Source organism: Arvicanthis niloticus, chromosome X, assembly GCF_011762505.2.
Source record: "Arvicanthis niloticus isolate mArvNil1 chromosome X, mArvNil1.pat.X, whole genome shotgun sequence".
Lineage (NCBI taxonomy): Eukaryota > Metazoa > Chordata > Mammalia > Rodentia > Muridae > Arvicanthis > Arvicanthis niloticus.
In genome coordinates, this window is record NC_047679.1 from 89,898,693 (window position 1) to 89,914,191 (window position 15,499).

Genomic DNA, 15,499 nt, shown 5'->3' on the forward strand with positions numbered 1-15,499 from the left:
CAGAGTTGTGAGAATATTAAGGCACACGATGAAATGTTGAGGCTATGTAGAGTAGCTGTGCTAGTCTAGGTGTGCCTAAAAGACCAGTAATTGAGACTAGACAGTAGCCTGCAGTTCAACCATGGGTCAAGGAATAAATTAATATCCAAATAAAAAGATATTGGGTATACAAAATCTCTAATTTAATTGATCTCAGAAGGAGCCCACCGTCTCATTTTTGTGCTCATATGATAGGGTTTTGCTATGTGTCCCAAGCTGTCCTTGAGCTCACCCTGAGAGCCTCCACGGTACTGGGATTCTATAATGCCAGTATCTATGTGCTATTGTGCCCATAATCTGGCTTTTTAAAAACATCTCACTGTTTAGAACATGTAGCCAGTGTTTAGAATGTCTAAATGCTGAAATCAAAAGGTTAGCTCACTGGATTTCAAACATTAGTACTTATGGGAAATCACCTAATAAAAATGCAGAGTCCAGCCTGAGTCGCACACTCTAAGGAACAAGTTAAGTGCCAAGTGAATGTGTGTTGTTGACATGAGCACAGCCATGTCAAGAATGTAGGCCTTAGCCACCAGGTGTGGCTCCAGGGGATGGCAAAGCCTCCCTCTGATCTGAGTGAATGCTGACAGTGTGTGCAGAAAATGTCCACCTTAGCTTTCTTCCCCCAGATATTTATGACCGCTCCTGTCCAGAGACTGCTCCTATGAAATTAGCTAGCCCTGCTAATCCTTGTTCACCGTATATAATAACTCTACCTTCTCATTTATCTGCATGAAATGATCCCACCCCTCCCTGTTCAACTGTATATGATAAACACACTGAGCTTCCAGGGTGTTGTGGCTTCTCTGTCCAGGCCAGCCAACTGCATCTTTTCTGTAAGAGTGGCTGCCATTTCTTCATTTCCTCATCACCCCCAGTCAAGGTTTCAGGACAAGCCATGGAAAGAAGCAGCACTCACATCTGATTTAGCAGAGCTGGGGGGAAATCCAGGTGTTTGTTTGTTTGTTTGTTTGTTTTTGTTTTGTTTTGTTGTTTTTACACAGGGTCTCATTATGTTCTAGACTGGCCTGAAATGTTCAGCATGGACTAAGCTAGCCTTGAAATCACCGAGATATGCCTGCCTCTGGCCTGCTTCTGCTTCTTTGGTGCTGGAATTAAAGACATGTGCCACCACACCTGGCCCTAGAGTCCATTAAACTGAACTGCAACATAAGCCCTAGCTTTCTCACACGCACTCAAGGGTGTTTTTCCTGGCTTACCCTTTGTTTGTTTCTGAAAAGGGCGTGTTTTGTTGTGTGTATTGATTTGCTTTAGTTTTGGTTTGAATTTTCAGACAGGGTCTTGCAATGTATGTACCCCAGTCTGACATTGCTTTATGGCTCAGGCAGGCCTCAAACTCGTTATCTAATTACTTTCAACTAATTAATGTTGGAATTATAGGTGTGCACCACAATGTACTACTAAAATTAAGATTTTATAGAAAAGACGTTCTTGAAAAACATCTGTTAGTTTTGTGCTTGGAATATAGTTTCTTTATACCTCTTTACTATGTTTCAAGCCCTATTAATAGTAAGTTTGACTGAGCCTATTTGATGTCCTAATATTTTTTAGCACTATGGTTGTTTTTGCTGACATCATCATGGTACAAATATGTGTGTAGCAATTGTTTCCTGGGTCAGTTTCCTTGGAGGACCTAAAATGTAATACAAAGATTTGGACAGGGTATAATGCTAAATGACAGTTCCGGTGAATGGTCCTTATTGGAGATACACATATCTTCTGCAAGAACTCTAAACAGAATTTGGGATGGTGGAAAATTACCTGTGAATACTAGTATGGATGTAAGGATGTTATAGAAAGGAATGGAGAGACTTGCATGGAATAATTCAGCATTGCCCTTAAGACTCAGGCAGGCAGCGAGTCATTGTCTATTTTATGAAGAAGATGTTCTTTGCAGAACCTATTTTTATAGAAGAAATTCTGCTGTTTGAAAAAAATAATAATATTTTGAAAAAATAATATTTTGTATATTGAAAAAGAATGTGTCCTTCTCTGGTGTTTTTACTTTCACATGGGAAATGTGTATAATAAACCACAAGTCCTAGTAAGTGTGGTTGTCCAAAGTTGAAATTCCTCAGCACCTACTTGCTCTAAAAATTAGGCTATGTGTCAAAAAACAAAATCCAACACAGGAGGTCTCCAGTTTTACCTCATATTGAAGATATATGTTCTTATTTCTAATCCACTCTAAAGGGCTTTGGATAATGCAAGAATATTATTCTGATTTCTTAATGTAGCTCTCAGATGCAAGCCTTTGATTCTTGAAATGTACATGTAATCCAACTGCCTGCACATAGTTGATAAGGTTCTGATACACAGAAATTCAACACAGAGGAATTCAGCTCCGTGGCAGCTGCTGTGTGCTTTAACTCAAGCAGAGGAAGAAAAGCTGGACAGGTTTAAGATGTTTCAAAAAGATTACAGCTTGCTTCACATCTGTGTTCGCAGGAACCAAATTAGTATGGGGGTGAACTTTGGAAATTGACTTTGCTCCATCAGTAAGCGTGCTATGAGAAAAGAACACTGACCTCAGGAGTCAAGAGATGTGAATTCTAGTTCTGGCTCGATTATGGATCAGCTCTGTGGTACTGGATGAGGTCATTGTCATGAAATATCAGATTCTACATCTGCCAAATGGAGAGGATTATATTTACTCAACACCATTTGAGTTGCTGTGACAATTGATGGGGATTGTTTTTTTTTTTTTAAGTAGGAAGTATAAGACAAGCACAAAACCTGTTAACAATATTCAATCCCCTTCTTCCAGCTGTTATTAGTAGAATGCTTGCCAACGCTCAAATACTACAGAGAAACTACTATGCATGTCAGATGTCAGAGAAGAAAACAAGCTTAATTAATCCAAATCATAACCATCGTTGGCAACGTGCTTTATACCTTATACCTCATTTTAACACACATAATCTTCTATAAGATCCAACAGTACTCTATAAGATCCAATGGGGCAAAAGTGGCTTCCTCAAAGGCAGGAGAGAGGTGGGGGGAGAGATTGCAGCTCACACACCTTAATATATTCCCAACACCTAATGAAATGCCAGGCAGAATAACTGTTTGTTAAATTAGTGTATACTATTTTCTCTCTGCATTTTACAGATGGGTAACCAAAGGCCAGGAAAAGTAGTAAATATGCTGGGAAGACAGACCCAGTATACATGGAAATAACATTACAAGGATATGAGAAGCTCTCTGAAATTCTCCGAATAATTAATACTAAAGCAAGACTTGTGAACCAAGAAACGTCACGAAAGAAGGTAAGCAGATATCAAGCCTCATCTTGCACTGTGTCGTTTTGGCCTTAGAAAATCACACAACAAAATGATCTCTCAGAAAGTGACAAATATAGCACAGCAACATGATACTAAATAAGGAAAACAGAAAATCCACTAAAACTGAACTTCTCACTCTTTTACAGAAGTATGAGAGACAAAGAGTGCATCTAATTAAATATAAAATAAGTGGAAACCAGGATGCATCTTCAGGAGTAATTACCTTGGTTTTTCCGGCTCTGCAGTGTGGTACCTAAAACTCGTGCAAAATGGCATGAACCAGGAGCAAGGGAAGTTCCCCCCGCCCGCATCCAGGAAACAATGTCTCATACTAGGCTAAAATTTCTATGCTTCACTCTGCTTGCAAGTATGACTATGCTCCCCCATACACACAATACCTTACAACTGGATAAATAGCATCCTATACTATGGCTCTGTGTCCTCGTGTTTTTTCCTGGGGGGGAGATGTGAATTTTTAGGGCAGTTTACATCATCTTTATTTACTGGGAATTCAATCCAATAATCCATATTCTGGCAACTGAACTTAAACATGACTTGCTAACTCAGAGGCACCAGAAAAATGGGAGGGCAATTAAAACATTGTCTATGGTTATTTCATTAAGTGACTTAGGAATACTTTAATTGCTGATTAATATTTTCTAATTCTATTGCTATGCTGATCCCTTACAAATGAATTTCATGCTACTCAGACCGCTTTTGTCTCTAAGGTTTTATGATCTAATATTGTTGTCTGTGGTCCTGATATTCCTTCAGCTCTATCTATCTATCTATCTATCTATCTATCTATCTATCTCTATCTCATCACCCAGAGCTCTTCCAATCATCCATTCAACATGCAGTACACATTGAACATATGCCAGCTTCTAGATAGTGCTCAGGTTTTGAGGAAACATTCATGATCAAAGGCAATGTCTATCTATCTGCCCAATAGCTGTCTGTCTGGACACCTAAAATATCAAATACCTTGTTCTTGCCCTACTATTTTCTTTTTACTATACTGTGACCACCACAAGCCTGAGTATTTTTCCTTCTGCTGCCTACATAGACTAGAATCGTGCCATGCTTGGCAATCATGAAGAGCTGCCAGAGGTGGTTCTCATCAATGAAATCCACTATTGAGAATGACGTGAACAAATTGGAAAAATGAGGCATTTTGCTTATTTTTTAGTTAAAGATAATTAAAATTGATTGATTGTCAGAACTGTTACGTGTATGAATTTACTTCTAGACATTGCCAGGAGGTACATTGAGCTGGACTGTTTGATATTCATCCAAATCCGAGTTTTAGAATCACAGAATTTTAAGTGTACAGGGAATTGAATGCATAGAATTATTCCATTGTGGAAGGAAGTTTGAGGGAGTCTATTTTATAGACAAAACAGATGAAGATGAAGGGAGTGGCAGTGGCTTGGTCTACATGAGTAAGAGTCTCTGGGTTCCTTAGCTAGAGCCTTTTCATTAATTGTTAGTTTGTTTTGTTTTGTTTTGTTTCTTGAGACAGGGTTTCTCTGGGTAACCCTGGCTGTCCTGGAACTCAACTTTGTAGACCAAGTGGGCCTTGAACTCAGAGAATCTGTCTGCATCTGCCTCCCAAGTGCTCGGATTAAAGGTGTATACTGTGTTATCTGCTAAGCACCATTTATGAATTTAGACTCCAAACTGAAAACTCTTCTCTGGGTCTCTAACCTGCCTGCTGGTTCTACATATTTCTACTTTATTAGTCTCCCTAATCACACGATCCAATTCCATAAAATCTCTGTATTTCAAAATATCCTATATATTCTGCTTCTCTAGATAACTCTGATCAATGCAGAGTTAATATAATAAGCATGTTGGAGAGGAAGATTAAGTTCTATGGCTCTGTACTTAACAATAAGGCATTGTAACTATTCCAAACTGCTACAAGAACACTTTGAGTAAATGCAGCACAAAGAAATCAGAACTGTTTCAGTTGATAAGAATACTAATCACCCCCAATCTGATCACTACACAATATAAACATATATCAGAATATGTTTTCCATCATAAATATAAACAATAATATATCAACAACAATTTTGGATTTTGCAGTGGTGCATGATCTATGTCACATTTTTTTAAATCACCTTCTTTTAAAACCTAGCATTTGATGACCTCTAATCTACTCTATTTTGAATAATGGAAATCAAGTTCTCCTATGAATTCCAAAGAGACATTTTTAGAAATTGCAAACCCTGAACAATCTTAATTCATTGTAATTACATTCAGCTGGATTACTCTCGTTTTATATTCCCACTAGCTCTGCTTCTTGTATGAAGACTTCCAGGGCCCATATCCTTTACACATATGCTGTCTGTATTACATACACAAACCTAGCTACTCCATACCATTCTGTTCTATTTCATGCTGGGGTTTGACAAGGGCAAGGGCAATATGGAACAGATGCTGTCATTCTTGAAAGCCACATTCAGCTGGAGGGAATAGGAGCCTATTGATTTAAACAGATTTTTTGCTCTACAAGAAGGGAGGGGGATGATTGCTGTCTGACCTCAAGGTCTCCAACAAGGTCCCTGTAGCATAGCCTAAGTCGATACTACTCATTGAACTGAACCAGAGCCAGAGCTGTTAAGCTAGTTGAAGGTGGGTGTGTGAATTTTTTTGGCTAGGTTATAGCAATTGCCTCTAAAGTTCTGATTAAGGAAAATTTTAAATCAAGTATGGCTATGTAAAGTAAATTCCCATCAGAGAATCCCATTTAAGTTCTTATTTTCCATATTAGTTCATTCCCAATTTAAATTCTTATTTACCATATTAAATCATTCCCAATCTCAACTTCCACATGGGGTTTATTGATAAATAAATAAAGCCAACAAACTTCTTATCAGTCAATATAACAACATTCAAAACCATATGCCAGGCTGAGAGGCTGCTGCTAAGAAAATTTATGGTTGGGGTTGAGATAAACATATCTATATTAATTACCACTAAATACAGATATGGGATAAAAATAACTCATCCTTTTCTCTCTGGATAAACTGCAATAATCCATCTTATTGCTAATCAGCTTTCATTCTACCTTCAAAGATTCCTTCTCCAGAGCTCCAGGCTAAATGACAGCAGCAATTCCAGGCTGGAAATGGATGGTGCCATCCATCAGACCCTGAAGCCTCTAGTGGAAGATGCTGAGGAAGCAGATCGTTATTCCATACCTTGAGTCAAACAAGCCATAGAAAAATGCCTACTAACAACAACATCTTACCATGATTTTCTTCCACTGGACAGACTATTATTAGAACTAGAAAAAGAGAATGAGAATGGTCTTTCTTGGTAATTCTCAATCATCAACTAGTAGATCCAAGAAGCTAATCCAATCCAATTTTGGATTGATTGCTCAAGTCAGAATTCTCATTCATTACATAGTGCAAGTGGGCTCACAATATGAGTCTAGGCATCAGCTAGCCTAGAAATAATTATCCATTAGGAACAGTGGGCATGGTGCCTGGGCTCCACAATACTTTATGGGCCAATAAAATATATTGGATTTCTTTTCAGAATAGAAATAGATGACGCCTGAGGATACAGCTTAGCTGGTAGAGCGCTTGTCTAGCATATGTGAAGCCTTGGGTTTGATTCCTAGCACCAAACCAAACCTGAGTATATTGGCCCATAACAGTAATCTTAGCACTTGGGAAGTAGTCAGAAGGTTCATAAGTTCAAGGTTATCCTCAGCTATATAATGAGTTTAGTGGATTCTAGGCTATATGAAACATGGTCTGCATTTCAAGAACAAAACATAAAAGAAATATAAATGAACTCTTAGGTTGAAGAAAAGTGTTTAAATGCATAATATTCATATATTCCCCCCTTATACCAAACACAGTTTTTGAATGAAGGAGAGAATTCACAAAAACAAAAATGCTTAGGTCCAAGAAAAGCCACAAGGCATTTCAAAATATACCAACTATTCCAGAGGCTCCAATATCTGAAAGATAGCTTACCCATTCACACTTCTTTCATTCAGGACAATCTGGGAAGGGGCAAACATGAGTTCCCAGCAGGCAACAAGTCAAATGCTTGAAACATTAAGCAAAGCAAGGGTACACCCTCTTTGGGAAAACCGAGAAGAAGTTCACCCATCATGCTGTGGAGGCAACTATCCTAGCTTTTCAGTAAGACTCTAATGCCTTAGGTGAATAAGACCAGAACTGTGCAGACATACAAATGTTTATATTCAAGTTCATTAGATGAGGTGGCCAATACTTAAAAGAAACAAGGCATGCATGTGTGGATGTAGACGTACATTGACTTCAGAATGTACTGGTCTCTGGGCCCAAACCTTGTATTAAAAACTGTTACCTTGCTGGCTAAATGGTTCAGATTGCTATGGTTTGGAAAACTGTTGCCACCTGAAGAAATTTGGACTTGAGGCAATACAAACAATGAGGTCTAGTTAAATAGTTCTACCTATGGAAGTTAACACTGACTGGTAAGCCTATTTGACTTCCCACAGACATGGGCTTATGGAAGGGGTGCTGGTCTGTACAGGACAAAAATCTAACGTTGACATACAAAACCTAGTAATTGCTGTTGCTATATCTTTAACACTGTGCTTAGGGAAGCCAGACTTTGAGGCTGATGATCAAAGGTCTTTTGATGTTGGAGAACTTTAAGGATATCATCTAGGAAACCACCCTCCTTTGTTCAGTCTCTATGATTCTAGAGACTGTGTAAGAGATGGGTGCTCTCAAGACATGTCTGGCCTATGGGAAGGGAGGTGGTACCTCTTGTGATTATCAATGCTCCAGGTAAGAAAGCCTTTTTGTCCCAGATCTTTAAGGCCTGTCAAAGTGCAGTGGTGCCTGTTTTCTTTCTATGTAATTATTTCTCTGAGTTTTTAAAGTTATCCTTTTTCAAGATGCTCTAATTAAGATGCAAACAAATACCTAAAGTCGAGGCCAGTGTTTGCCCATGTGCATTCTACCACATGGTCACCTACTTTTAAAGCTTTATTGTTCACAATAGTTTGAGGAATAGTGGCCTGAACAAAATCAAGCAGGATATTTTGAAAATGTCTTTTTTGAATATTCAATGAAATAATATACTATGCAAGGCTAACCCCATTTAGATGACTATGAAACATTCTCTTCAACTAATGTTGCATATAACATAATTGAGGGATTCTGCTCTAAATTCATTAGTGCTGACCTTGTGTTGAAAGTAGAACTTTTAGAGGCTTACTAACCAAATCTCTGTGGCGAAATCAAGGTCCTAAGTAATTCAGACCAAGGAAGAGTCTGATCTATCCAGGGTAAGGGCATTTGCTGATAATATAGACCAAGAACACTGTTGGGCTAAGGGCTAGCTTAGTCTGTTAAAGTGAATATATGGCATGAGGTATACAGGAATGGTATTCAGCAACCAACTCCATATACCAGAACAAGAGAGAAGAACTATGGGGCAGTGATGAATGATGGGTATAAGGTGTTGCCAGAAAACCGGGTTTCCCACACTCTCATGAAATCATTACTCTATCTCCCCAATTACCTTCAAAGTTTTCACTGTTCAACAGGGGAGTTTTGAGTCCTGTTAGCCACAGTAATGACCATTCTAATCACCTGAATTTGATGAATTTACAATCCTTACTGTATTTCAGAAATAAGCACTGTCAGATCGACATGGCTGACCAATCTTGACTTAAAAACTATACTTTTAGGAGATAGCTATATCAGGCTTCTGTCAGCATGGACTTCCTGAAATCCGTATCAGCGTCTATCTTTGGTGACTGCACCTGGGATAGATACCAAGGTTGAATGGTCTCCAGATGGCCCCTCCTTGAGTTTCTGTCGCACACTTTGTCTTCATATTTGCTCCCTTGTGTATTTCGTTACTCCTTCTAAGCCAGAGTCTGACATATCCAGAGGCAGATGCTCACAGCTAACCATTGATCTGATCAAGAGTTCCCAAAGGAGAATTAGAAGACTAAAGGAGCTGAAAGGGCCGGGCAGTGGTGGCGCATGTCTGTAATCCCAGCACTTGGGAGGCAGAGGCAGGCGGATTTCTGAGTTCGAGGCCAGCCTGGTCTACAGAGTGAGTTCCAGGACAGCCAAAACTACACAGAGAAATCCTGTCTCGAAAAAACCAAAAAAAAAAAAAAAAAGGAGCTGAAAGGGTTGGTGGCACCAAGAGGAGAGCAACAATACCAACCAACCAGAGCTCCCCAGGATCTAAACCACCAGTCTGGGAGCACATAGGGAGGGACTCATGACTCCAGATACATATGTAGGGGAGGATGGCCTTGTTGGGCATAGGTGGGAGAGGAGATCCTTGGTCCCATGAAGGCTGAACACCAATCGGGGAGGAATTTGAGGGTGGAGAGGTGGGAGTGGGGGGCAGGTGGGGGCACACCCTCATAGAAGCAGGAGGAGGGGGATGGGATAAGGGGTTCCTGGGTGGAGGGGGGAGTGGGGTAAGGGGATAAAATCTGAGATGTAAATATAATGTAAATAAAATAAAATTTAAAAAAAACTATACTCTTGGCTTCTCTGCATACTTCATTATGTGGTTTCTCATTGTTCTCTGTAATAGAGTAGGTCTTTCATCCATTCCTTGCATGCAAATCCAACACAGGGTCTTTGGAGTAGGTGCAACCTGTCATATACATTCTTGCTTGAACTCAACTGAGTCAACTACTTGATTGATTTTAGCTACTGACTGTTTGCAGTCTACTTTTAAATTTGGATCCCCAGCCCAGACCCCCTCTCCTGAGATCCAGAGCCATATGCTGTGTTTCTAAAGCCTTTATTTAGATGAAGCAAGGCCTCAGAACTCAGTATATCTAAAGTCCAATTTACTGTCATGGATCCATTTAACCTCTTTGAATGCCCCCACCAACCACTCATATACCTTAGACATAAGCCTTGAATCTCCTTTCTTCTTCACCTATGATAAACAGAAGTCTAAGAATGACGGCTTCAATGATGCTTACCTTTGCATAACTTCTTTTCCTTGCATTATCTTTATGGCAAAATGTCATCATTTTGTATTGCATGAAGAAGCATTTTATGGTTTTATTAAGATTACTAGTTAGTTGGCATTGCATTAATCAAAGGGGAAATAGTATGAGGGTAGAAATTATTGAAATAGAAGTATAAAAATACTAAGAGTCAGTGAAACAAAATAATAAACAAATCCTTAGGCAAGGTAACAAAAAGAGGAAAGAACCAAATTATTAAAATCACAATGAAAATGGAGAGCTCACAACAGATAACAATGAAATCTAGAAAATAATTAGGTCATACCTTTTTTAAAAATGAAGTATTTTTCTCTTGAATATAACATACCAAATTATACCAGGATGAAATAAGCAATTTTAAAAGATCTATAATGAGCAACAAGATTGAAATAGCAATACAAAAAGAATTTCCAGTGTTAAAAATAAATAAATAAAAAGTTCAGACCCAGACCTTGGTGTACTAGACCTTTAAAAACAGAACATCAAGACTTCAGAAACCATTACATATATTAGAAAAGGCAGGAATGACACAGCTCTTTTTAGAAAGCCAGTATTACCTTTATACCAAAGCCAGATTAAGATACAATGAAAAATGTGAGCTACATGCTTGTGGATTAGACGTAAACTCTCAGCTATTGCTCTAGCACCATGAATGTCTACATGCTGCCATGCTTCTGGCCTTGATGGTCATAGATTCTAATCCTTTGTACCTGTAAGGTCCCAACTAAATGCTTTTTAAAATAAAAAAAAAGAAAAGAAAAAAGAAAAGTGTAAGCTAATCTCCTTGATGAAGACAGATTAAAATATCCACTTTTTGTCTTCATAAGTGGTACTGGAAAAAGCAGATATTCATAAAAACGGAACAGTAGGACATCAGACTTTACATCTGAGGGTTCAGGGTTTAAGACCCTCCCTGTTCAGGCACTCAACTTTTTGAGAAAGAAAGAGAGAGAGAGAGAGAGAGAGAGAGAGAGAGAGAGAGAGAGAGAGAGAGAAAACAAAGAAAGAAAGAGAGGAGGGAGGGAGAGAAGAAAGAAAGAAAGAAAGAAAGAAAGAAAGAAAGAAAGAAAGAAAGAAAGGAAGGAAGGAAGAAAGGAGGGAGGAAGTAAAGAGAGAAAGAAAGGGAATGGAGGAAAGAAAGAGAAAGGAAGGAAGAAAGAAATAAAGGAAGAAAGATGGGGAGGGACAGAAGGATGGAGAGAGGGAAGGAGGAAGAAAAGAAAAAAGAAAGAAAGAAGGAAGAAAGGAGGGAGAGAGGGAGGAAAAGAAAACAAAGAAAGAAAAGGAGAGGGTAAGTTAGTGGGGTGGGGTGGAGGTGAATGTGATCAAACTGCAAAGTCATACAGGTACAAACATGTCATTATGAAACACATTTCTTGTACAACAAATAATAATACCAATAAATTTTTAAAAATAAAATACATAGCGCTGCTGTCTGGGGTGCTATGCACCCGAACCCATCAATCACCCTTGTCTAGCACCATGGTGCAGTGGTGCCATGGTTCTAACACTCTGCTTTATTCCTTTGCTTTTGTCTGTGAACCTTTCACTTTCTGCTCTTTACATCACCCATACTGGGAAGAAAAGGAAGACAAATAAACAATGCAGTTTTGAAAAATCACCTCTTATCATGTCGGATAGCAAAAGGATCTTAATATAAAAGCAGTGTGAATACCATTTAGAAACCATATTACAAAAATAGCAGACCCTCTAAAGTGGCCCTGCAGTGGTGGCACACTCCATTATTCCTAGCACTCAGGAGGCAAAGGCAGGAGGATCTCTGAAAGTTCAATGCCAGCTCGAGTTCCAGGACTATACAGAGAGATCCTGCTTCGAAAAACCAAACCAAACAAACAAAAACCAAATCCTGAGGCTTAGGAAAGTAACATGATTGGCCCTATGCCACATAGTGGATAGAAACCTAGAATTTGAGTCGTTAAATTTCTATCTAAACTTCTTTCCAATTGATGAAAGTCAGAAAGCAATTTGTCACTATGGGAGATTAGAGTACCAATTCACATCTTGTGATTGAGTTAACTAGTTCCTTTCTCTACACTGTTTATGTAGCACCACCCGTGTTTCTGTACTTATAAACCATTATCATATTCTGGTATTTTGTAGCATCTTCCCTAAAGAAATTTTAACTGACACTTGAAGACACTGGAGAGGGCTTTCCATCATTCGCGGCCTGCAGAGGTGAAAACTCACTCACTGGACAGATAGTTGCTTAACTCAAGAGTCATACGTTACCTTTTACACATTAGTAGGAACAGTCAAAAATACCAAGGAATGATTGATCTTCATGAAACATTGGAAATCCATACTAAGAATAGCAGAGGTAAAGTACAGAAAGATTACTGATGCTTATTAATAAGGGATATGTGTATACCAATAAATTTATTTAATGATGAACTAACTGCAAAGATGCAATGTTGAGTTTTGGTTTTAAATTGTGTGTGTGTGTGTGTGTGTGTGTGTGTGTGTGTGTGTGTGTGTGTGATGTGTGAATGCTTGTGGTATGTGTGTATGTGAATTGGTGTGTTGGTGTGTGTGTTGGGCTTGTGTGGTATGTTTGTATGTGAATACTTGTAGTATGTATGCATTTGAATGTTTGTGCTATGTGTATGTGGTGCATGTGGCTTATGTGCCTAGGCTTGTATGGAGGACAGAAGAAAATGGGTCTCCTGCTCTAGCACTCTCTGCCTATTGCCTTGAGACAGTCTTTCAGTGAAACTGAACTATAACCCCTGTTTCTAGGCATTTGGGGGCACAAAAGGATGAGAAGTAGAAAGAAGATACAAATGTATCAAAATTGTCAAATGCATACCATGGAAATGACTTTTCCTGAAACTTGAAATCCTCCAGCATGAAATACATATCAGTAATTATGGGGAGAGGCATACTTCTGCATTTAAACACCCTTTAGTCATTTTAATATACAAAAATAAACAGTTTAGAAACTGTAATTGTTCAGTTATCAGAGATATTTTAAGAGGTAGAATTATGGACTGATAATAATCCACACTTGTCTTCTAGATGTATGACCAAAATGATCTTTTGAGCCAATAGAACCAGCCACTGTTCCCATTCCCTTGGAACATTTTTGTTAAGTATTTTCAGATCTCTACGCTCAAGAGAATGGTGCATCTGTCTTCTGGAGACGCCTGGCTGCATTCTTTCCCAGATACTAATATAGGTGGCACTTCAGTAGTGTAACCAATGACATGAGGAACCTGATTTGGAGGGGAACAGATGGTAGCATCTTTCTCCAGTTAATTTTAGAATACTGAAATAGTTCTTTTCTCACACAAACCATCCATAGAACCAAATTAAAAGAGCGATGTCACATGGAAAATGGAAAGAAATACATATCTTAGCGTAAGACAAAGACAATGCACCAGAACTTTCAGTGCTTTCCCCTTGTTTGCCTCCTTTCATATAAATATGAAGGTCACTTCAACTTTTCATCCAAATGGATGCAGAGCACCAACATGGAAATGAGTGGGACAAGCCATATCCTTAGTCATATGTATTGAATAATCATATGCATTAAATAATCAAGGTTGCATCATGCCGTATATAAATTTATATCAATTTGTAAAACTTAGTTTCAAAGGCATGTTTTTTACTTAGCCAATAAAGAACTTGGGGGCTAACTGATCACTATGCCTGGTAAGCCAAAGGTAGAATGAATTTCAAAGCAACCAATTTCTGGTTCATTGCTTTGTCTTGAGAAGACCTTTCTCTCAAAAGAGATAAAGAATGTCAGTTAAGGATGAAAAAACATGGAGGGAGAGACCGTCAAACATGAATAATGGTTTAGGTATATGATGATTCATCAGTTGGGAAAATGAGAAAAGTACTTTACATAGTCACTGACCTGCTTTCCATCAAGGGTGTAGAGTTTTTTGACAACTCCAGTTTCCAGTTTGATCGCTTCTGTGATGTCAGTGAGGACCTGCTCGAAAGAGTGGGCTGTTTTCTTGTTGAGAAGCACACGCACTGCCTTCCGAGGCTTCACCCCACTGCGAATGATGGTCACAAGTTTGGGGCGCACAAAGTCCTTGTTCTCTCTGGCTTGAGCACTGTTACTGCTAGCCAAGGACTGGGGAGCTTTCATGTTGGCAGATGTCTTTACATTGACAGACCAGTTGGGGTTGACATTCTTGGTGTACTCAACCTTTTTAAAGAAGTTGTCTGAGGAACAGACATAGCTTTCCCCTAAGGGAAGAAATAAATGGTTAAGTGTTAAGTTCAGTAGTAAATATGCAGATAGTATATGCTATAGTAAATAGTATACTCATGCTGAAATAAAGCTTTGGGTGAAATGTTGACATAATAACCAACCTTACCTCCAGGACTCCTAAATGGATCCTCTGACGACTTATTCAAATACAAAAGTAATCCGCTAAATACCCTTCAATACAATGGCATATTTAATTAAAGAACCTTGTAAATCTAAGGAATATATATATATATGTATATATATATATATATATATATATATATATATATATATCAAACACCTCTATGTATGAAGTAGAGTTCCCACAATCAATATGATGCTATTGGGATGTAAATGCTTTCCAGTTTCTATGATGTTCACTAACGTCCATGCACCACTGGAACATGTTTAACCTGTCTCTATCTCCTGATATAATGTGTGCTGCTTTTGCTATAATATGAACCAAGGAAGACTTTCAATGTTAATTTATTTTTCTTTCAAATTAAAGTGAACCAAAAAAAAAAAAAAACCCTTACATATCAGACATTCAGTAGACATTTAGTCAAATGCCAAATCATCCTATCAGCCTAAACAGTGGAGTTACTGAAATGTGAAATGTCTGTGTGTGTGGGGGGGGGGGGTACATGTATGCGTGCATATGCATGCATGCATGGGTGTGAACACACATGCACTGAATGTCTAAATATGTGTATAAGTGTGTTATTTACTGCTTATCCCACTCTAAATGAAGAAAGTATCTAAGTAAACCCCCCCTCCACACATAGAGCATTCCTAGTGTTTGCAAGTCTAGCTCTTCTTTGGAAAATATGTTTGTCTATTTCTACTACCCCCCTTTACATCTTTTTCCATTCTCCTAAATGTTGCATGCTACATCTGTGTATTTGGTGCCATTTCCCA

General features: G+C 38.6%; 1 protein-coding gene across 5 annotated transcripts in view; it reads right to left on the minus strand.

Moving 5' to 3' along the window:
* Dcx (doublecortin) overlaps positions 1 to 15,499 on the minus strand; it is a 76,372-nt gene that overhangs the window by 52,233 nt on the left and 8,640 nt on the right. For all 5 annotated transcript variants that reach the window (XM_034485569.2, XM_076919102.1, XM_034485568.2 and 2 more), the window contains exon 3: positions 14,237 to 14,577. In XM_034485569.2, coding sequence (XP_034341460.1) covers positions 14,237 to 14,577 — 341 coding nt within the window. The remainder of the gene's footprint in view (positions 1 to 14,236; positions 14,578 to 15,499) is intronic.